Source organism: Erythrolamprus reginae, chromosome Z (genome assembly GCF_031021105.1).
Source record: "Erythrolamprus reginae isolate rEryReg1 chromosome Z, rEryReg1.hap1, whole genome shotgun sequence".
NCBI lineage: Eukaryota > Metazoa > Chordata > Lepidosauria > Squamata > Dipsadidae > Erythrolamprus > Erythrolamprus reginae.
The window spans coordinates 26,005,536-26,029,524 of record NC_091963.1 but is presented as its reverse complement, the minus strand read 5'-3'; the positions used below and the strand labels follow the sequence as shown (position 1 = coordinate 26,029,524).

The following is a 23,989-nucleotide window of genomic DNA, read 5'->3' as shown; positions in this document are numbered from 1 at the left end:
CTTTTTTTGATAGACCAAATCTTGCTATAGATGATTCCACTTCTCTACCTTCTCTTTCTACTCTTCTTGTTTATAGCTGATGGTTTTAAATTGACCTGCTAATAAGGCCAGCAGCTAATGTGCCATCCCCAGTGGGAAACTTCAATGCTTGGTCTTAAAATCCTTTTAGTGAGTCTACTAGAGCAATTACTATTACTTTCAGAACCCAAGATACCTTGTTGTTTAGCAGTGTGCATCTGTGATATTCCATAGCAGCCTATTAGGATAGACTGAAAAGTTGGGAAGAGAGAGATGAAAGGGGACTTAACATTTTTGTGAAATATTTAGTGCAGTTTTCTTTCTTCAGTATTTCTATATTGGCCATATGCGTATCAGTGGAATATTTTTTTTGATAGGATTATATACTGTACATGTAATCCAAACTCAGTACTTACCATGAAAGTCTCAAAAAAAGTTCCTTCCAGTTAAGTTATTACTAGTTTATATATCCATTGCACTAAAAATAATTACTGCCAATCTAATTGATTGTTGCATTCAATGTAATTTAATTAAAACAATTTAATTAGAATGGTATTACCATCTTGATTTTAAAAATATCTCAACCATTGTCCAATGTATTTCAATACAAATGAAGCTTGGGCATTTTCCATTCTAATAAATTGCAGAATATAGTGGTTCTGCATAAAAACTATACCAAGTTTTGATTGGTTTGAAAGAAGTTCTCTTACAATCCATGCAACTTCTCTGATACAATCCCCAACTGAACCCTGCTAATTGGGAGTAAAAGAGCATAAAGTGAAAAAATAGGGGAACTGATTCCAATATGAAATTGGAGGTTTGTTTGTTTTTTACTCACTTTGGCTATAGCCCTACTTACATGTAATCATAAATTACCAGTGAAAACATTTGATGTGTGGTGGAGGAAAAGGTTCCTTAATGTAGAATAGTGTTTGTTTGTTTGTTTGTTTGTTTGTTTGTTTAGTTAGTTAGTTAGTTAGTTAGTTAGTTAGTTAGTTAGTTAGTTAGTTAGTTAGTAAGTAAGTATGCCGCCCTTCTCCGTAGACTCGGGGCTGCTCACAACAGTAATAGAAAAATAATGTACAATACAAATCTAATAATTAAAACTAAAAACCCATAATTTAAAAAACATGCACACAACATACCATACATAAACAATATAGGCCTGGGGAAGTTATCTCAGTTCCCCCGTGCCTGACGGCAGAGGTGGATTTTAAGGAGTTTACGAAAGGCAAGGAGGGTGGGGGCAGTTTTAATCTCAGTGGGGAGCTGGTTCCAGAGGGTCGGGGCCGCCACAGAGAAGGCTCTTCCCCTGGAACCCGCCAAACGACATTGTTTAGTCGACGGGACCCGGAGAAGGCCAAATCTGTGGGACCTAATCGGTGACTGGGATTCGTGTGGCAGAAGGCGGTCCTGGAGATATTTGTATCTGTGTAGTTGACAAGTGTAGTTGACTTACAACCCCAAATGAGCCCTAAATTTATGTAGCTAAGTGAGACAATTGTTAAATGAGTTTTGCCCCATTTTATGATCTTTCTTTCACAATTGTTAATCGAATCACTACCAACTGTTAAGTTAATAATAGTTAAGTGAATCTGACTTCCCATTGACTTTGCTTGTCAAAAGGTCACAAAAGGGGATCGCATGACCTTGAAACACCACAACAGTCATCAATGTGAGTCAGTTGCCAAACATTTGAATTTTGATCATGTGAGCTTGGGTATACTGCAACGGACATAAGAGTGAAAACCAGTGTTCCCTCTAATTTTTTTGGGGGGGGCGGAAAAGAATAGTGTCTGAGCAGCAGTCCCTTCGGGACTGGGCGACCCAGAAATATTAAATAAACAAACAAACAAATTAAAAACCCACCCTGTTTTGCCTCAGAGAATTTCAAAATAAAATACTGTACTGTGTGTCTATAACAGTGAGCTCATAATAGGGCAACTCTATCAATATCAAAATGCCACTTAAATAGTTGAGCTAGTTTCAAACTAGATTTTGATTTTCTCTCTTCCTTACTCCCATTCTTTTTCTTTCTCTTTTCCTTCCTCTCTTTTTTCTATCTGTTTCTCTCTCTTCCTCTCTTCCTCTCTCTCTCCTTCCCTCTCACTCTTTCCCTCTCGGCTTCTGGGCAGGTTTGGAAAACTCTGAGTTGATGATGATTTTTAAGTGAGCGATTGCTCACTGCTCAGCTTAGAGGCAACTATGATGAAAACAGTCATAAGTTACTTTTTTCAGTACCATTGTAACTTTGAACAGTCACTAAATGAACTGTTGTAAGTCAAGGACTAATTGGGTATTCGAAACAGGCTCAACTTTCAGAGGGGTCCTTAAAGCAGTCACATTTCTGTTTCACTTTGTCACTATGGGCCTTTTAACCACAGTTGCTTTCAGCAATTATTAGGCAGGAGTTGCAAGTCCAGGAAAACCCCCAAATTGTGCACAAGTTCTTTCTGCGGGATTGTAGAATTGGAAATGGAAGCCAAAATGGGAGCCAAAAATCCAGGGCCACTTGATCTTGCCATTTGGAGTTGGAGCTACTACCTCCAAGCATTGGATCAATATCTGAACAGCAATGCCTGGATGGCCAAATAAGGAGTTATACATCTCCACATGATGCTGTTGAAAGAGGAGAATGCTAGGGGAAAGTTTAAAACTGTAGGAAAATAACAAAGGTGGATCCAAAGATGGATTTTTGAGAAGGGACTCTGTATGAGCTTCAATCACACTGAGTCTGCACAGGTTTATTTATTTTATTTTATTTATTTGTTTGTTTTGTGCAATACACAATGAAGGTTATAGAGGATATATACAAGTAGAATGTATCAAAGAGAGTATAGAAGAGAAATATATGAGTAAAATATAACTAGAGAGAATAGCAGAAAATATAAGAGATAAAAGAGATGTAATAGATAGATGATGGATAGAAGAGGTAGAAGAGAAGATATAGGGGAGACTATAAGACAGGGGACGGTAGGCACTCTGGTGCACTTTTGTCTGATCCAAACTCATTTCAAAACACAACCAAAACTTTGGTGAAAACCTAATTTACATCTTTCAGGGGGACAAAATCAACTTTCTTGTGAAACCCAATCATGTCTGTCAGACTGATTAACTGGCCCAACTCCCTTCGGTGCAGTGGAGGGGCAATTGTAGAGAACTCCAAGACCAAGAGACAAAGAAGGAGTCACCTTTCCATAATAAGGAAGCAATGTTAATGATTCAGTTCCATGATCAAAATATCACTGTCTCAAGACAACCACATGATGGCGAACCTTATGCAGCATGCAACCCAATGCAGCATGGGTGCCCACACATAATTCCAGCGGAAGCCCCACGCATGCATGTGTAATCCCCCATTCCCAGCATGCAATGACATACCCATTTTTCGTTCGTCCCAGACTTTAGAGCCTTTTTAGGAGCTTGGGGAAGGAAAAAACTGCCTTCCACCCCTCCTCCAGAGATGAAAATGGTCTGTTGCCAACTCCCAGTGGACCCAGAAGGCCCCAAAATCAGCTAGTCAGCATGCATATATGCGCCAGACTTGACCTTGCATGCTGACCGATATGGCTTCGCATGCCACTTGTGGCACATATGTCAGAGGTTCGCTGTCACAGATCTAATGATTTACCCTCCATTGTAGGTCCGCCCCTTAGTAAGTTAGACTGATGAAGTCCAAATGCATATGAAACTATACAGGAAGAGAAAGTATGCTACGATTTGTCTCTGTAGGAATAAAAAACTGGAATATAGGCCTTCAATCTGATGTAGCATGAATCATGCTTGTATAGTGTTCTTAATGTATTTTTGCTAAAGAGCACACCTTACAAGATAGAAGATACTACTGATCTCTCTGTAAAGTTGTTTAATGTGTGCAAGATCTTTACAAATTGGCAGATAGGTTAAATTACTGAATGATATTATTTAATAGTATTAAATAATTAATCGTTTCTGATACAGTTTCTATCTAGTTACTTTGAACTAACATTTTTCAAGGTATCTGCAAAGGAACTTATTGTCACCTAAATTTAGTAAACAATTTTCTTCTGGACTATTGCCCTTATAAATGATTTTTTAGTTGTGGTTCTATTTGCCTAATATGCAGAGATGCCCTTAGATTTTAGGAATTAGGTGATGTTTTATTTTTACATGAAATGGGACACTCTCCTGCTTTTCTTGTTATTTGGTTTCAGAAGCTATTGTTTATTTGTTATTTGGTTTCAGAAGCTATTGGCATATGTATAAATGTTGTCTTTAATAGTAAGCATAATAAAGGAAAATGTTTGATATAAAATTAAAAGTCCTTATTTTTTTTGTTACAGATCGCTTTACACAGTACAGTGCTAAAAATCTTAGACAAGCCTGGAATAAGTAAGTCTTTCAGTTAAACCATTCTAGCCATATTGTTGATTTCTTGCTAATTAATTAGGAAGTTCTTATCATTTTCCAACATTGTGTGTATTGTTAATGCTGAATACTGTTCCAATTTCAAATATTAACCTTAAATTAGATATTTAACCTAGCAAGAGGTGATTTTGCCTTCCCCAAGTCCCTGGGAACAATCTGCAGGCCTCCCTACCCCTCTGTCACACCATTTTTGCAAAACGGGCCCATTCTTTTGCAAAAATGAGACATGGGGGTAGGACCTCTGGAGGCCAAAAATGGCTGTATTCAGTGTATAAGACACACCAACACTTCCTTTTTCTTTGAGGGGGGAAAATGTGCGTTTTATAATCCGAAGAATACAGTAATTGCACTGAATGGCATCCTAATAATTTCCTTAAAAAATAAAGGAAATTAATAACTTTTAGATGATAAATAATTATCAAACTTCCATATTTAAATTTCATTTTTATTGAATATTGAATGTATTGAACATGTAGAAAGACATCTAAGAAAATTATATTTTATTTTTTTCAGTATTTGTTTGTTTGTTTGTTTGTTTGTTTGTTTATTTAAATTTATAGGCCGCCCTTCTCCTTGCAGACTCACGACGGCTTACAACAGTAAAAACACAATAAAAATTTAAAATAACCCAATACATAAATAAGAACATATAAAAAAGTTTAAACCCAATAAAACAACACAGAGTCATCAATCATACATACTAGTGGCTGGAGCAGAAAATCATCACTCAACAACCCCAGACCTGCTGACATATATACATGCTGGTATACTGGGCCTTTGTTGATTTTATATAAAATATATGTAGATTTTTAATATCCCAAACTATTGCAATTACTAACTTGGAAATACATTTGAATGACTTGGCCCATTTTATGTTTATATGATTTTTTTCTGTAATGAAAAAACTTTCTGCTATTTATACTGTTGCTATTCTTTTCTTTGTAACACAAAGTTAACTTTAGAAACTATTTTGATGTTGAGTTTATAAACTGTTCATTAATATTTCTAACTGATTTGGGAAAAGAAGATGTACACATTAATTCTGAAGCTACTTGCCCCACAAATTTCAAGAATACTGTGTAATGTATCTGTAAGTTTTATCTGTTAAAACTAGTCATTAATTACCAAAGATATAGATACTTTTTGGGTTTAACACTATTTGACATAACTCTGCTGAGGGTTTTACTGATAAATAACAATGGCATACTTTTTCCCCAGCTCAAGGTTGGACTATTACTTACTATATGTAAATATGTTTCTATCTGTCCAGGATCATAGGGACAGTGTCTTTCAGTCAATGGCATTTCTTTATATTTGTCATCCAGACCTTTAAAAAATATTTCTCATCAATTATTAGGGACACAAGAGCATGTAAACCTATGAGGGTTTATTTTGTAAATCTCTGTGGTTCAGGAATCTGTTGAAAATCACCAGGATGTATTTCCTGAATAGGAAGGATGAAAATGCTATGTGTAAACTCCTTTAACATATATACATAGTTAATTCTACTTACTCCCATCTTCAATTACTCTCCTTCAATTTCTTGAAGTATATCATATCAAATATTGAATTACTATCTCATAATCACTTATATAAATCTTTGTGCTTTCTATTAAAATAAATTATATCAATGCTAAAATAATACTTTGGCCACTTGGGGGAGCACTAGCACTAGCTGAGTAACAGTTAACAAAATAATCTCAGTTGAAATCATTAACAATATTGCTATTTTCATTTCAGTAATTAAAAAACAGCCATATTGATACATAGAATTATTTTCATTTAATTATTATATAATATAACCCATGTCTGAAGCTAAATCCCAAGTGTTACCTTCTAAAGATCAGGACCACATTCCAACTTTCAATTTCTACCTCCAAATTAGAGGCATGGAATTGATTTCATAAATTTTCCTTCTTTATGCACTATATTTCAGAATATGCCATTAATGAAAATTGAAATTCTAGCTAATAATTATATTCCCAACATATAATAAAGAGAGCAAACACCACATTGAGGATGTTACATAGTTGGGTAATGCAACCACCAAGCACAGGGAAGGCCAAAGACTCTACAAATATATGCTCAATGTTTTATGAATCTGGTCAATTATTTTGTTTAGTGAAATTAAACTAGAATTCCTTAGTTTGGGAATAGAAATAGCAGAAACACTATTGCAAGCCAACCCCCCTCCCCCCGAACCAGAAGTTCCAGAGATGGCAGGACAAGGTCTTAACCCTAATTGGTAGGATTAATTTTTGGTATCTTGTATTAAAATAGAAGTCTGAATTTTCTCTTATTTAATATTCTTTTCTTGTTGTTGTTTTTCTCATATGTGCGATATCCCTAGCCATCTCTCCTTTATTAGCATCATCACTGTAGCATGTTCATGTACTATTTAGTCATATTGCATAAGTTAATACTAAAGAATAAAACTAAATAAAACTAATTCCATAAAATATATAATGTAATATATGTCATCTGTGTAATGATGCAAAAAATATATGATCATTTTGACTTAATAGATGCCTGTGAATATAGTTTACATTTCCCCATTCAATAATTTGAAGTACTCAACAAAAGCCATTTATAAAGGAAATCTTGACAGGTGGAATAAACCCCCAAAGTACTTTTTAAAAAGTATTTATTTTTGGTAACAATTATACTGTATTGCCGGAAGATGCTGCTTCTCTTACCACTACATCTAGATAGACCAGGTTGCTCATTCAGCAGTATAATGTGAATAAAGCAATTTACTATAGTATTGGTGCACCTGTCATTGCTGGAGGGCAGATAGGCGAGTGATTCCAAGGGGAACTGATTTTTTTTCTTTTAGGCACTGAGTCAATTTCATATCCTAAGGCTACAAATTTGATTTGTAAGCTCTTATATTCCTGGTTGTATTGGACTTTAAAATATTATTTATAATCATAAGAGGAACATTTTTTCTTAAAAAAAAAATCCCTATAAATTCCTCAAGTCTTTATAGAAAATATTATAATTTTCACAGAGTTATACAAGGTCAGTTTAGCTATGATCATTGATCACAGTGCATTCAAATTTAGGCTTGGACAAAAACTATAATATATATCAAGTATAGTTTTGGGAGATCAATTATATCTCATGATTATTTATGTCTAAGTAGCAATATTTGCCTAACTGAAGTAGGTTTTCTAAAAAATATTAAATTAGTTCACATATTCAAAATATTTTTGCTTAATTCCTTGGTAGTAGAAATTGTATACTCAGAGGATTATTTTTTGTTTTTTTCATAGGTAATTATAATTACGCTTTTTCAAAAAAAAAAACCCGTTCAGAAAGCAGTAATTGGACATTAATATTTATTTGTCCCTGAATAATACAGGATACAAGTTACAATCCTGGCCATGGGCTCAGCCTGCTGCTACTCAATGCCAGGTCGGTGGTAAATAAAGCTCTCCTCATCTGGGATTTGATCCTGGATGAGGAGGCCAACCTGGCATATGTGACTGAAACCTGGCTGGGCCCAGAGGGAGGAGTTCCTCTCTGAAATTTTCCCAGCCGGGTTTCAGGTATGGCATCAGCCTCGACCCCAGGGAAGGGGGAGGAGGAGTGGCTATCATAGCCAGGGAGAGCCTTTGCCTGCGTAGACTCAGCTGCGTGTCAACAGCCCTGACTGTGCTGCTCGAGGAGGTAGCCGGGCTGGCGGTAGGGTTCCCCAGACTTATTGTCATGGGGGACTTTAACCTACCATTGGGCTAGCGCAGGAGTTCATGGCCACCATGAAAGCCATGGACCTGACTCAAGTAGTACAGGGTCCGACCCATGAGGGGGGGGCATGCACCCAACATTGTATTCCTCTCTGAGCAATTGAGTAATGGTCTGAGACTAAGGGGCTTAGAAGTGTTGCCTTTGTAATGGTCAGAACATTTTCTACTGTGGCTTCACTTCCTTGCTCCAATCCTTCTCCGCAGGGAGGCGGAACCGACTAGGTGGTTCCGCCCCAGATGCCTGATGGACCTCAGAGAGGGTCCGCAACTTGGGCGTCCTCTTCGATCCACAGCTTACATTGGAGAACCATCTTTCAGCTGTGGCGAGGGGGACGTTTGCCCAGGTTCGCCTGGTGCACCAGTTGCAGCCCTATCTGGACTGGGAGTCACTGCTCACAGTCACTCGTGCCCTCATCACCTTGAGGTTCGACTACTTTAATGCTCTCTACATGGGGCTACCTTTGAAGAGTGTTCAGAAACTTCAGATCATGCAGAATGCAGCTGCGAGAGCAATCATGGGCTTTCCCAGGTATGCCCATGTCACACCAACACTCCACAGTGTGCATTGGTTGCCAATCAGTTTCCGGTCACAATTCAAAGTGTTGATTATGACCTATAAAGCCCTTCATGGCATCGTACCAGAATATCTCTGAGACCGCCTTCTGCCGCACAAAACCCAGCAACCAGTTAGGTTCCACAGAGTTGGCCTTCTCCGGGTCCTGTCGACTAAACAATGTCGTCTGGCGGGACCCAGGGGAAGAGCCTCTGGAACCAGCTTCCCCCGGAGATTAGGATTGCCGCCACCCTCCTTGCCTTTTGCAAACTCCTTAAAACCCACCTCTGCCATCAGGCATGGGGAAATTGATTCCCCTGGGTCGTTTCCGTTTTATTTATGGTTTGTTTGAGATGTATTATTGTTTTTATATTAAGGGTTTAAAATTGTTTTTAACTATTGGGTTTGTGCTGTTTTGCTGTTGTGAGCCGCTCCAAGTCTCCGGAGAGGGGCAGCATGCAAATCTAATAAATAATAATAATAATAATTTATAATTATGTAGCTGCATTAATATATAGTCTTAAGTGTAGAATATCTTACATATTTATAAAAAAGGTATTAATAGAATTCAGATGCATATGCTATAAGTGAAATAGTGATAATTACAGTATATTAATAATGTACTGTACTTTTCTTTTATTCTTTTCAATCAATGAACTTTTCATATTAATATGATTTGACAGAAAAGAATTAGAAAAGATTAACGTGGCAGGCACAAGGGGTGCTCTGAAGTATGATAGATTTGAAAACCTTGTTGGAATACTTTGACTTCAGTGATAGGAGAGGTTACAAGTCCTTACTTACATTACAGTTAAGTTAAATCTTTTCTAATACTGAACATTAATATTGGAAGAAGGGAATGACATTTATGAATAGCAAAATTTCTTAAGTTTGATTTTAAAAGTTACAACTTTTGGAACTTAAAATGTTTTTCATTTAGAGTATGTTAATAGTAAACCTTTGTTAAATATATTAGCAATATGTTAGCATCCCAAAATCACTTGATTGTGTTGGGCAATTATAGAAATTGAGTGAGTGAATGAATGAATGAATGAATGAATGTGAATGTAAATATTCTTTTTAGATGGTTTATCTTTTAGAGGAAAGATAAAAGCAGCTGGGATTCTTGAATGGCATGGTATATATGTGTGATATGCTAAGTCGATCATGATAGTCTTAGAGATTTTATTTTCCCCCTCCTCACTGTATGTGGAAATACTTGGGAATGCATGTATTTAAAAATATGCTGTGAAAAGATTATTGTAGTTGTTTCTGTATATGTGTGTACATGTTTAATTGTGCCTGAGACCTAGTGAAGAAGACACAAATTTACAATGCCTTTAAAAAAACTTAATATTACATTCTTCCATTAAAATCAGAGAATGGTATTAAATCTGTCTCTCTCACACATTTTGATTTAAGCCTGTAAGAAGCACAGATGTAAAATCTGATAAAGGACCAGAATTTTGGTTGCTAAGTGATGCAGTCTTTAAACGAGTCCCAGTTTTATTATCTTATTTATTGTAATACTAAGTGAAGTTAATACTACAGTTAAGCAGATTATATGGTTCTTAAATGAATCATTTTCAGCCTAAGTAAATCTGGCTTCTCCAATTGACTTTGCTTGTCAGAAGCTGGCTACGAATGTCACACTCACAACCATATTCATTTGACTACAAGAAGCTGCAACTGTGAGCTTAATGTGAGTTGGTTGTCAAGTTCTTCACTTGTTATCAAGTGATGCATTAGAAGGATGGTGCGAAGTTCATAATTTTCACTTTTCTGAGACTTGGTCTACAAACATAATTAAATGAAAACTCTTATCTAAAGGCCCGCCTATATTTTAGAGTCTTTATTGCATTAATAGCTTACACTTTAAATTCTCGGCGAAAGATTTATTTAAAAAACCTAAAACTTTAGTTTTACTAATATTTATTTTCTAAAGATGTTCTCATCAGTTTGATGAGATGGAAGAGAAGGATGTTTTAAAGTGCTATCCTGGTTAAAAATCTAACCTCAAAGAATAAAAACATTTAATTAAAAACAATCATAAAATTATAATGTTTATAAAATAATATTCAAGGGTGACCACTATGCTCAAATGTGCTTTGAATCCTGAACATACAATTATGATATTAAACATAGTAATAAAAATATTGAATAAATTTAGAGAATATAACTGATTAGTATACAAACTGAAATCCATAAATGCCAACTGGTGAGATGCAAAGCACTATAATTAAAATATCAACAAAACATATTTCCCTTTATCTGAATAAAACATGAAATAAGAAACTGACTAATCAACCGCACTCAATGTGTAGTGCTCAATGGAACTGCATTTACATGTGGGGAAGTGAGCAGTGGAGTAGAAAAAGGCTCTGTTTTAGGTCCAGTACCCTTCAATATTTTCATCGATGACTTGGACGAAGGGATAGATGGGCAACTCATCAAATTTGCAGATGACACCAACTGGCAGGAATAACCAACATTCCAGAAGAGAGGCTCAAGATACAGAAAGATCTTGACAGACTTGAACATTCGGCGCTAGCAAACAAAATATAAGTTAAATAAATAGATAGATAGACAGACAGACAGACAGACAGACAGACAGACAGACAGACAAATATTCAGTGGTGAAGAAAGTAAGGTTCTACAGTTAGGCAAGAAAAACAAAATGCACAGGTATATTATATGTGGTACCTTGCTCAACAGTATTAACTGTGAAAGGGATCTTGGAGTCCTAATGGACAGCCATTTTAATATGAACTAGCAGTATGTAGCAGCTGCCAAAAAAGCCAGCACAGTTCTACGCAGAATTAACAGAGCGATAGAATTAAGATCATGCAAAGTGTTAATACCACTATATAATGCCTTGCATTCAGTTTTGGTAACCATGATATAAAAAGGATGTTGAGCCTCTAGAAAGACTGCAGAGAAGAGCATCAAAAATGATTAGTGGACTGGAGACTAAAACATGAAGAACGATTGCAGGAATTGGGTATGTCTAGAAAAGAAGGACCAGGGGAGACATGATAGCAGTGTTCCAATATCTCAGGCAAATATTCATAATATTCTTCTTCTTTTTCCTCATAACTTTGTTCTTTGGTTTTACAATTTATTGTAAAAAATTCCATCAGTAATAATTGGAACAATATAGAACAGTGATGGTAAACCTTTTTGGTGTTGCGTGCCAAAAGTGGGAGGAGCAATATGGGGTAGCATGCGTGTGTGCCCACACCCATAATGCAATGCCCCCATGCACCATGCCTCCACGTGCATGCACACATGCCCCCCTAACAATCTCTGTGAATTCACATGCAATTCCCACACTCTCTTTTGCATGTGTGCATGACACCACCATTCCCCAACACAAGTGCATCGCGCACACACACACATTGCCTGTTTTTGGGCCTGGAAAGTCTTCTTTCAAGCCAGTGCATTTCCTACCTTGCTTCCTTGAGTGCAGACTCAGCTCCTACAGTAACTTGGACTGTAGTTTGGACTGTGACCATTGTTGCATTCCTGTGGCTGTCGTTTCCTTCTTTCCCCACCAGAGGCTTTTTTCCTTTCTAGACCAGCTCTAAGCAAGTGGTGCACAAACTTTATTTATTTTTAAAAAAAATATTTTTATTATTTTTCTTTGAACAGACAAGACGTACAACATTTAACATTTAAAGGAGCTACCATTGCTCCGCTCATCATAGAAGTCTAACTAATACAAAAAGAAAAATCTAGCTATAATCAGATCAAAACAGAAATTCAATTTATAACATTCTACGTTCTTATTAAATTTACCTCTATATTTCCATTTTTATGTTATAGTTCAAATAGCTCAAATTAGTTCTCTCATCAATAAATTTTTAGAGTTTATTGCTAACTATCATTTTAATAATATAATTAAACTAGTTAAAATTAATTAATTAAACAGTTTAAAAAGTTGCATTTAAAATTTTGCAAAAATACTCTGTGTTTGTACTATTTGTAATCTACTTCTTTATATCTATTATTATATTATAAAATACTTAAAATCACTTACTCAATCTAAAAGCCTTATCCTTTTAATTTCATAAAATTCTACTATGTATATACTGTATATTCAATTTAATAAATTCAGATATCTTTAAATTTATTCATATTTAATTTTAAATTTATTTTTTAAATTTCCACCATTTATATACTTTGTCCCATATTTTGTAAAATTCTGTTTCCACTTGATTGTTTAAACGCCTTGTCATCATATCTAATTCTGCACATTCCATGTCGTCTTTTGGTATTTCCTTTTCTTTCCATTTCCGCGGGAATGAGATTCTCATTCGTGGTGCACAAACTTTAACAGCTCTCGTGCTGCTGTCTGCATCGCTTGCTTGGACCTGGTCTGGAAAGGAAAAAACAAAGCCGAATTAGGTGGGACTTGCCCCATCCAGAATGCTTCCAAATAAGTCTCCCGCACTGAACTATGCACGCTGTCAGTGATCGCCCACCGAAACGGAACCTGCCCTCTGAGCTCTTCCAAGCACCCTCTTTTTTCCAGAGCAAACGAACTGGGGACCTAATAAGCATTTCCCACTTCTCTTCTACCTTCATCTCCTCCAGAATATTGGCTGCAAGCTTGAAGCCCCAGGGGGTTGAATTAGGTGGGACTCACCTCACCCAGGTTCCTGCAAACAGATTCCCACCTAAATGGAGATTGCTTTTTCGTGAAGCGAATGTGCACGAAAAGTGCTTCCTGCTTCTCCTCTACCTGCATTCTTTTTTTTCAGAGTAATTCTTTTTTATTTTTTTCTTCCACATCATATCATATAAAAAAATCATATGCTTTCTCTTTTTGTTATAATAAAATATTTTTTGACTAGTACATCTTGTACAATCAAATTATACATTCTTAAATCCCGTCTATTTGATTTTGGTTATCATCACACACCACTTATACCTTTCTTTCTAATTTCATCATCCAAATAAATTTAATTAATGTCTAATTAAGTCCATCATTAATATTCCTTAAACTATGTATAAAGTCTAAATCCTTTGGATCTTATAATCTTAATTTCATGGCGGAAGTGCCTTCTTCCCTCTAGTAAAAATCTCAAAACAAATTAAAAACCCTTATACAGTGGTACCTCATGATACGAACCCCTCGTCTTACGAACAACCCGAGATACGAACCTGGGGTTCAGAAAATTTTTGCCTCTTCTTACAAACTTTTTTCTTCTTACGAACCTGCTGCTGCCGCCGCCGAGAAACGCCGCCTCCTGGCTGTCGCTTTTTGAAACAGCCGGGGGGCTTCCCAGTGTCCTCCTGAACCCGACCGCCAAACCCGAACTTCCGGGTTCGACGTTCTGGAGGCCGCCAAGAAGCCCCCCGGCTGTTTTAAAAGGTGACAACCAGGCGGCAGGGCTTCCCAGCGGCCTCCCGAACGTCGAACCCGGAAGTTCGGCAAAAGTTCGGGTTCGGGAGGCCGCTGAGAAGCCCCGCCGCCTGGCTGTCACCTTTTAAAACAGCCGGGGGGCTTCCCAGCATCCTCCTGAACCCAAACGCCAAACCCGAACTTCTGGGTTCGGCGTTCGGGAGGCCGCCAAGAATCCCCCCGGCTGTTTTGTGTAATTTATTATTATTATTATTATTATTATCATCATCATCATCATCTATTACTATTATTACTATTACTATTATTTTGAAAGGGTCTTAAAATCATACACATTTGATTAGATTTGGCTTACCTAAATTATACAGTTTTCCAAGGTACTTTAGATTAGATCATCATTATTTTATGAGATACTATACATAGACATTTGAATATTTTTTCCTCCCAGGGCCTACCAACTGTGCTTTTGTGAGAATTTTATGTACTGACATTTTACTAGTGCCCTTCACTCTGAAGTGCTTTCTTGTAAATGTCAGGGAACACTCAGTGTAACAATTCCTATTCCTTGAATAGATGCAATACCTCTTCTTGCAAAAATGAGTTCCAGAAAGCGCACTTTGACTTGAGTCTGTATTGTGAACAGAAAATTCAGTGGAAAATATAGACATTTTATCTACAATAGTTACATTGGATTCATAGACCCTGCTTGTGCAGTGTGCTTAACCAGGCTATGAGAGAGGGGCTAAGCATACTGTACAAACTATGTAAATTGCACAAAATGAATTCCTACAAGAATTACAATTAATCCAAACACCTCTGGTGAATGTATGGGGCTAATTTCCGCATACTACAGAAACCATTTGCTGGAATTTGTTAACCCCTCTTCAACCTTGTGATTTGTAATGGCATTATAGAAGACTGTCTATAATGTCTAAGACTGTGGCTTATTTCACCTACCTTGCTGAAACCTCCCCCCCCCCCCGGGTGAAAAGGGTCCTCCCAGTTGCCCATGACACAACCACAATTTTAAAAAAATTCTGGTAGGCAAAAAATATGTATCCAGCAAATAGTTTCTAGCTGCTGTAAGGCCAATTTATCAGGCTTTATAGCAGTTGGAGTAACTAAAAATCTTGTGTGTGACAGATTTAGAAATTCCTAGAATAGAACAGAACAGAATAGAATAAGAGTTGGAAGGGACCTTGGAGGTCTTAATTACCAGTAGTTTCCATCCATTGCTTCTTGTTCTACCCTCAGGTGCTTTAGAAAATAGCTTGACTCCCTCTTCTTTGAATACACAAGGAATTTATCTCAGGTGTATATGCTCTCAGGATACATAAATACATTCATCAAGAATAAAAATTTACAACACTTAGTGATAGTCAAGGTTACTAATAAACGATCAAATTATACTAGGAAACAAATAAAAACAATATAATTGAAAGACACAAGCAACATGGTTATAGTAATAAGTGGGAAGAAATATATACTAATAAGGAATAATAATAATAATAGTACAGTTTTAATAAATTATTTGACAGAGTTGTTGATCTGAGTCTCTGTCTATTTCTAGCCTTCCACGCTGGGATGTAAGTTTTCCTCTTCCATGATAGGGAATGGATCAGGGATTCCATAGCTAAGGCCTATGAGGCAGGGGGCCTTCCTGTACCTCCAAGCATCCCAGTTACTCCACTAGGAGTGCAGCCACTAGGGTGGTATGATTCACCTGTTGCAGAACAGCCATGTGAACTTCTCTGTGGCTCTTCATCAGGAACTACAAACTGGACAAGTTTGCTTCTGCTGAGGTTGCCTTTGGCAGGCATGTCCTCCAAAGGTCCATTAGATTAGATTAGATTAGATTAGATTTATTGGATTTATATGCCTCCCCCTCTCCGCAGACTCGGGGCGGCTCACAACAATGGTAAAAACAGTACATAGTAACAAATCTAATATTTAGCAATCTAAATTACAGTTTTAGGTTAAAAAGTCCACAAAAGGAACCCCAATATATAAAAAACAAGCACACAATCAATCATACACCAAAACTACATGGGCAAGGGGGAGATGTTTCAATTCCCCCCATGCCTGAAGGCAGAGGTGGGTTTTAAGGAGTTTACGAAAGGCAAGGAGGGTGGGGGCAATCCTAATCTCTGGGGGGAGCTGGTTCCAGAGGGTCGGAGCCACCACAGAGAAGGCTCTTCCCCTGGGTCCCGCCAGACGACATTGTTTAGTCGACGGGATCCAGAGAAGGCCAACTCTGTGGGACCTAACTGGTCGCTGGGATTCGTGCGGCAGAAGGCGGTCCCAGAGATATTCCAGTCTGTCCCCACATAAAGGGATATCTGGGGCTTCTTTGGTATGCCCCAGGCATGGCTTCTCTCTCCCCCACCTCAATAAGGAGAAAGGGCATTGGACTTACCTGAATGCCTGTTCACTTGTGGGGGGAGAGAAGCCAGGCCCACCCGGCCACAGTCTGGCTGGAGGTAAGTTAGGGTTTTAGGCCCTTTGTTTTTCAGGACATCACCTAGTCTTTCTTCCACTTTCACCAAATCTGTGACCATCCGATGGATGTAGGCCAATTATGTGCTTGGTCCTTAATCTGATTGACAGAGTAAACACCCACCCATGGCTTCTTTCAAATTGACCAAAGAGCTGCTGATTCAGTTCTACAGAAGAATTATTGAGCCTGTCATCTGCACCTTCATAACTATCTCGTTTGGCTCTGTAACCGAACAATACAAACACAGTCTTCAAAGGATAATTAGAACTGCAGAAAAAACAATTGCTACCAACCTGCCTTCCATTTAGGATCTGTATCCTGCACGAATCAAAAAGAGGGCTGTGAAAATATCTACAGACCCCTCACATGCTGGATGTAAATTGAATTATTCTTACATGAGAGTTATAATCCTATTCTTAATTATTTGAAAAGGTTTCATTGAATTCAGAGAAATTTATTTCTGAGTAATTATTTTTAGAATTATGCTCTACGTTTTTCTATATTCCTTTCTAAAAATATCATTTAGTCTCAGTTTTCAGAGGAATGAAGTGCAACTAATTTAATATGGATTGCAAATGAAGTTTATAATCATTTTAAGAATTCTAATAATGTTTTATTATTAGTGGTAATGTTTCCCAAAGGTTACAAAGTTCTGCCTGAGTATACTTTTGAAGCATCCTGAGATGTACATTTTTAATTTATTTCATTTTATTTTGTAATAAATAGTAAAATATGGTCATGTATATGAACTTCAGTTAATTTTTCTGCTTTGTGATCTCAGTGCTATGTTATACTACAGACTATAACTGTGAATATATGTGTGTGTATACAGTAGCTAATTTTAATCTGTCTTTATTATAGATTAAGCTATGTGGATCATGCAGAAGATCTGGCTTCCAAATTACTCCAGTGTTTCCCCAAAAACAGATTGTCAGCACCGGCAGCTTTGAGCCATAAGTACTTTAGTGATCTTCCTCCCCGGCTATGGGAACTAACTGATAGTGAGTATACCAAAACATGTACATAAAAAAAATCCTGCACAGTGTTTCCTCGATTTTCGCGGGTTCGAACTTCGCAAAAAGTCTACACCACAGTTTTTCAAAAATATTAATTAAAAAATACTTCCTGGATTTTTCCCTATATCATGGTTTTTCCCACCCGATGACGTTATATGTCATTGCCAAACTTTCGTCTGCTTTTAATAAATATTTTTTTTAATAAACTTTAATAAATAAACACGGTGAGTAATAATCTAAATGGTTGCTAAGGGAATGGAAAATTGCAATTTAGGGGTTTAAAGTGTTAAAGGGAGGCTTGTGATACTGTTCATAGCCAAAAATAGTGTATTTACTTTCGCATCTCTACTTCGCGGAAATTCGACTTTCGCGGGTGGTCTCGGAATGCATCCCCCGCGAAAAGCGAGGGAACACTGTATAAAAGAAAATAAGAAAGAAAGAAAGAGAGACATATGAAGAATAATTAGAATTTTTTCCTTCCTTTTCTATTATTGAGCCTATAAATAATTATATTTATATTTAATTATGTGTGTGATTAAGAGAATTATATGGGATGCCGAGAAAGAGAAAGAATTTAAATTCACATATTTAGTGCTTTTTTATTTTATAACCGGCAGTACTTTTTAAAGCAGCTTCAGAATCTAAAACAATAAAGTTGGATTCTAAAACACTACTTCTGTTTGTATTTACAGAAAATGGTTTCCAAAATAGCTAAAAAATGCAAAGCAGAAATTAGCTTAAGATCTAAGATTATTCACTTGTTTATTGAGATGACCTGACATTAGCTTATTGTTGCCACCCCCAGGACTAAGGTGGAATATTTGGTGTAGGCCAGGACAATTTATACTTCGATTCCATGGGATTGGTTTGGTTTGAAGGCAAGATATCTGAAATAGGACTCAAAGAGAAACTAGAAAAGTTTGGGGTGGGATGCCACATGTAATCTTGGGCTGTGAGGTATTTTGAATGTAAATGCATACAGTTTCACAGGATGTCAAAGTTTAATATTCAACTGAGATCAATCTTTCCTTTGAGGATTTAAATAATTGGAAAAAAGTCACGAACCTTTTTTTGTATATGATAATCGCAGCAAGATGATTGTATTCACATAAATGAAAAGACTTGGCATTCTGCACAATGGTTGGTGAAGATGATTGAAAGTTCTGAGGTGGTAAGTTGACTTTTAATTAGGGCAAAGACAATATCTCTGTTAATTGCTGACTAGAACCATCTTAGTATATTTTGTATGACGTCCTTAATGGACTTTTGCAGAGCCCCCTCCCCCACATGCACAAATTTACGGTATTTATAATTAGAAAGGATAGATTTTTTTTAAAAAGAGGGTTTTGTTGAAACCCTTGGAAAACAGGCCGAGTAAAGGTATGGCTACCTGATGTTGACAAATAAGATTGAAATAGATCTATAGTAGTCTCCCTTCCTTTTCATTATCAGCAAAAATATGTTACACTTATAGATTGTAGTTGTTGGCTATAAAAAGTTTATCTGCCTTGGAATATGGCCCCTGATGGGGCCAAGAAGCAAAAAGGAAGCTGTATGCAAGATTGATACATACATACATACATACATTACATACATACATACATACATACATACTTACATACATACATACATACCTATGGTGTGGCTACCTCATGAAGGCAAATAAGCCTGAAATAGTAATCTCCCTTCCTTTTCATTATCAGCAAAAATATGATGTGTGTGTGTGTGTGTGTGTGTGTGTGTGTGTAGGCCTTGGCGTATTCAGGTCTTTTCCCATGTAAGATTGATAGAATCTTGGCGATGTTTCAGTGTGGTCCCACTCTTCATTTTCCTCCCTTTTCCAACACCTCAAAACAACAGGACACGAAATTTATTTTGAAAGAACTAAATTAATTTCCAAAACCAAAAAGAATAATTATGAAAGCCATTGAAATAGAGAAACACCCTCACCACATAAGTAAATGTGACAATACCTCCTGCCTATCAGACATCTTGAAACTATCTCTAATCAATAAAGAATCCCAGCCATGAAAAATGTGATTAACTGAGAATAACACCATCAATGAGCCGGGGTGGCGCAGCAGGTAGAGTGCTGTACTGCAAGCCACTGAAGCTGACCTGTAGGTCAGTGGTTCAAATCTCATCACCGGCTCAAGGTTGACTCAGCCTTCCATCCTTCTGAGGTGGGTAAAATGAGGACCCAGATTGTGGGGGCAATAGCCTAGCTCTGTTAAGAAGTGCTATTGCTAACATGTTGTAAGCCGCCCTGAGTCTGAGGAGAAGGGCGGCATAAAAATTGAATAAATAAACAAACAAACAAACAAATAAATAAATAAATCACCCTCACCAGACCAAGCCCATGTCTACTCCACAGATAAAATACAACCACCACTGAGAAGCTAAACCATTGCAGCATCTCCAACTGCTGCATCCCCCTCCGACACACACACAAAGGAAACTGACACACGCCATAAACACATAGCCAAACTAAAACCAAGGATGTTACACCACAGACATTACAAAACAGCTGAGTAGTTTGTAGGCATCAACTGCAATAACTACTCAGGATGTCACTCCCTAATCTGCAGACATCAACTAATCTGCACACATCAACTGCATCAATTACCCAAGGTGTTAACACACCAATAATCAGCCAGGTACTCCACTGGCCGGCCAGTATAGAGTTTTGGGGGAGGAGGAGGAGGAGGAGGACTTGCAGCAGGGCGGCCCCCAGTGCAGCTCACGGGCATCAATGGAGCATGGCTGGAGGGAGGAGCAGGAGGAAGAAGAAGAGGAGGAGAGACCTGTTACTGACAAAGTCTCCTTGACTCAGGGCAGCCTGGCTCACATGAGCCACTACATGCTCCAGTGCCTGCGTAATGACTGCAGGGTAGCAGTTACTGGGTGGCCAGCCTGCTGTCAGTTACTGCGTGGCCAGCCTGCTGGATCCACGTTATAAGGACAACATCACCTCCTTGATCCAAGCACTCGAGCGGGAGCACAAAATGAGAGAGTACAAGCATGTGCTTGTGGACGCACTAGTGGCAGAGTTCCCACAGGAATTGGAGGCCTCAGTGGTGGCACGCAGAGTAGGAGGATGACGCAGTCGCCAACGCAGCAGGGGCATTGGCAGCACCTCACAGGAGAGGGTGAACATGGCCACAATGTGGGAAAACCTATTCCATCGTCCCACACATCCCCCACCATTGGATGTGATGGCTCATAATACCAGAAGGCAGAATGTGACACGCATGGTGGACGACTACCTGTCCACGTGTATCATGGTACTTAGTGATGCCTCCACCCCCTTCAATTTTTGGGTAGGTAAATTGGACACGTGGCCAGAGTTTGCCCTCTATGCCCTGGAAGTGCTGGCCTGCCCTGCGGCAAGTGTGTTCAACACCGCAGGAGGGATCATCACTGACAATGTGGACATACTTACATTCCTTAAAATGAATCAGGTGTGGATCCCACGGGACTTGGCTGTGCCACTACCTGAGTGAATGGTTAGACTGTTTGCTACCACCACCACCACCTCCACTCCGACAGCTGTAAAATTCATGTATGTATGTATATATTCAGGTATATTTTTATGGAAAAAATTGTGTATAGTTTGTGTTTGAATCCGGTGAATGGTATAACTGGAGGTGCCCATCAATAAAATTTATTTTTGGCACAGATGGTTTTTGAAAGTCTAAATGCATGTTCCTTCCCAGGGGTGTCACCTTGGGAAAAGCTGAGATAGCCAGGTTTATTTTTATGGAAATATTTGTGTGTGTTCTGGGTTCGAATCCTGACAATGGTATAACTGTGCAGCTGGCCATGAAAAAAAACTTTTTTTGGCACAGATGGTTTCTGACAGCCTAAATGCATGTTCTTTTCCAGGGGTGTCACCTTGGGAAAAGCTGAAATACTTTGCACCAGGCAAATCGGGTTCGGGTTCAGGTTCGGCGAACCTACCTGAACTCCACCACCAAGTTCGGCCGAACCCGCCGAACCCGAACTTCATTGGGTTCGCCCAACACTACTCAAGAGTTGCTTTACTCTGAGTAATACTTTTTGTTATATATTTGTTTTATATGACTCATGCACAACTATATCTACAATTTGAAATTTCCCCATAACATAAAGCAATCAGATTGTTTTACAATACCTCAGTAACAAGTGCCACTGAGGGAGGGTTAATTTTTTCCATTTAGTTAGGGTAAAAAAGTAAATATAGTTTAACATCTGAAATATGACTGTTGGTACTTATTATTCTATTAGGATTTCAGTAGTTTATGATCCTATAGTAGTCCCCCCCCTCCCCGTTAATATGGCTTTATTACCAACTTGCCACTTAGTTTATCAATTGGTGGTTAAGTCCAGTCCTATCAGGGCACTAAATACCGACACATTATCACTGTACAGCAGGCTGCCAACAGAGACAGTCTTCTCCTAGTCATTAACAAGTGCAATGTATGCAGAACACCAGAGGGGAATTAAAACCACAAAAAATACCTCAGGGTGGTATTTTTAATATGAGAATTTAATTTGTAATTTCACAGATTAAGAATTTTGGTTGCATTAATCCTTTTATCAGCTCACAGCAGGTTATTTGCAGAAGCATAACCATAAGGCGATATTCACTGGCCGAAACATGTCTTTGCATAACATTAAACATCAGGAGCAGTGAAACCTTTTGAAGGGAGAGAATAAAGATGAAAAATCATTATATTTTTAAGCAAGGTTCTGCTAAATGCCTCCAGTAAATTTCTGAGTTTAGAAATACTGTTTCTGTCTATAGTAGATAATCATTATAAAGCATAAATCAAGATGCAAAAAAGACAATCCCTATATCAAGTATTATAATTGGCTATATTAATTATGCATGCATTGATATTGCCAGCATGTATTGAACACAATTTATATGATTATAGAAAATATTGATGTGATTAATAGAAATCAAATTGATGCTTTTTCCATGTATCTGTAACTATTCCCTATTTAAAACTGTGTATGAATTTAACATTAGTATCAATAGATATTTATGTAGTAATTATATGCAACAAATCTAAAGTAATTACCATATCTTAATAATTAAAATATAAACATATAACTTAGGTTAGGAGGTACTAATCTTGCCTACTAATTAGAAACATAGATGATGATTTTTTTTAAAAAAAATATTCATGTTTCTATGGATAAATTCACGTATAAATTTAAATATACCTTTTTCTCTCGTAATTTCTCCATCTTTCTTCTCTCTTTCACACATAGGTGTTTTGAAACCATTATAAGTGGCAATTCTTACTTTCAGTAATAATATAACATTTGTTTATTAAAATGTTGATATATTAAATTCTATAAGAAATTATTGTTTTAATTATTATCCTCATGTAAAACTGCTAGCAAATTAATGGTCTGAATTATATTAATGGAACTAATCTATACTGAAAGGTTTAAAGTATTTGGCTATTTTTATATCTATGACAGATTGAAACAAAACAAAATGAAGTTTTTGTTAAAAATGTAGAGAAGTATAATGTTTTATATTACACAAACTTCCAATACAGCTTGAATGATTAAAAATGATCAACATTTTACTTTTTTATTACACTATATTGGCTTGCTTCAGAACATTTTTTCTTTTGAGGTAGACATTTGTTTCTGTTAAATACAGCATATGCAAATATAATTTTTTGGGGGGGAATCTCTTGGGAATATCATCTTTCAAAAGCCCTCTGCCTGGGAGCAAGTTAATGTTTGGAGATTAAGGAGGATTGTTTGGGAGAAAATTAATGCACTGGGAGTATAAAATACTTGTGGAATAGTGTCATTTGATCTTGATATTTAAGTTATAGGTAAGTAGTCAATGGTGATGTTAATATCAACTGAGTGCGCAATATAGAGAAGGGAGAAAAGAAAGAGAGACAAAGAGAGATTTTAAAATCAGATATTGAAGATAGGGAAAGCGGGAATAAAAGGACAAAGGGGTTTTAAAAAGCTATTTTGATTATCTAAAGTTATATGAAACAAGCAAGTCTCACCTAAAATGAACATATATGAAAGTAATGGGGCCTAATATATAGCAGTGATGAGGAGCCAATTCCATGCTTGCCACAAGTCACGGATGCAGAGCCATATCTGAGGACACACGAGGTGTTGCCCTGTGTCAGCTCCAATGCACATGCATGCACTGACCAGCTGAGTTTGGGCTGTTTTTGCATTGCTTAGGTTTCAGGAAAGCCTCCTGAAGCCCAGGGATGGTGAACAACTGCCCAACAGCCCAACCAGAAAGCACTTGTGTGCTCACCCTCAGTCTCCTTTTTGCTGTCAGAGCTCTTCATGAAGGCCTTGCCAGCTCAAAAGAAATGGGCCGAGGTGTGTGAGGTTAGAAGTTGG

At 37.4% G+C, this 23,989-nt stretch overlaps 1 protein-coding gene across 1 annotated transcript in view; it reads left to right on the top strand.

Annotated features, from left to right (window-relative positions):
- The window catches only part of CDK14 (cyclin dependent kinase 14), a 261,312-nt gene that overhangs the window by 182,974 nt on the left and 54,349 nt on the right, over positions 1 to 23,989 (top strand). Inside the window, exons 12-13 of the mRNA XM_070729146.1 lie at positions 4,341 to 4,389; positions 17,451 to 17,590. Of these exons, the coding sequence (XP_070585247.1) occupies positions 4,341 to 4,389; positions 17,451 to 17,590 (189 nt within the window). The remainder of the gene's footprint in view (positions 1 to 4,340; positions 4,390 to 17,450; positions 17,591 to 23,989) is intronic.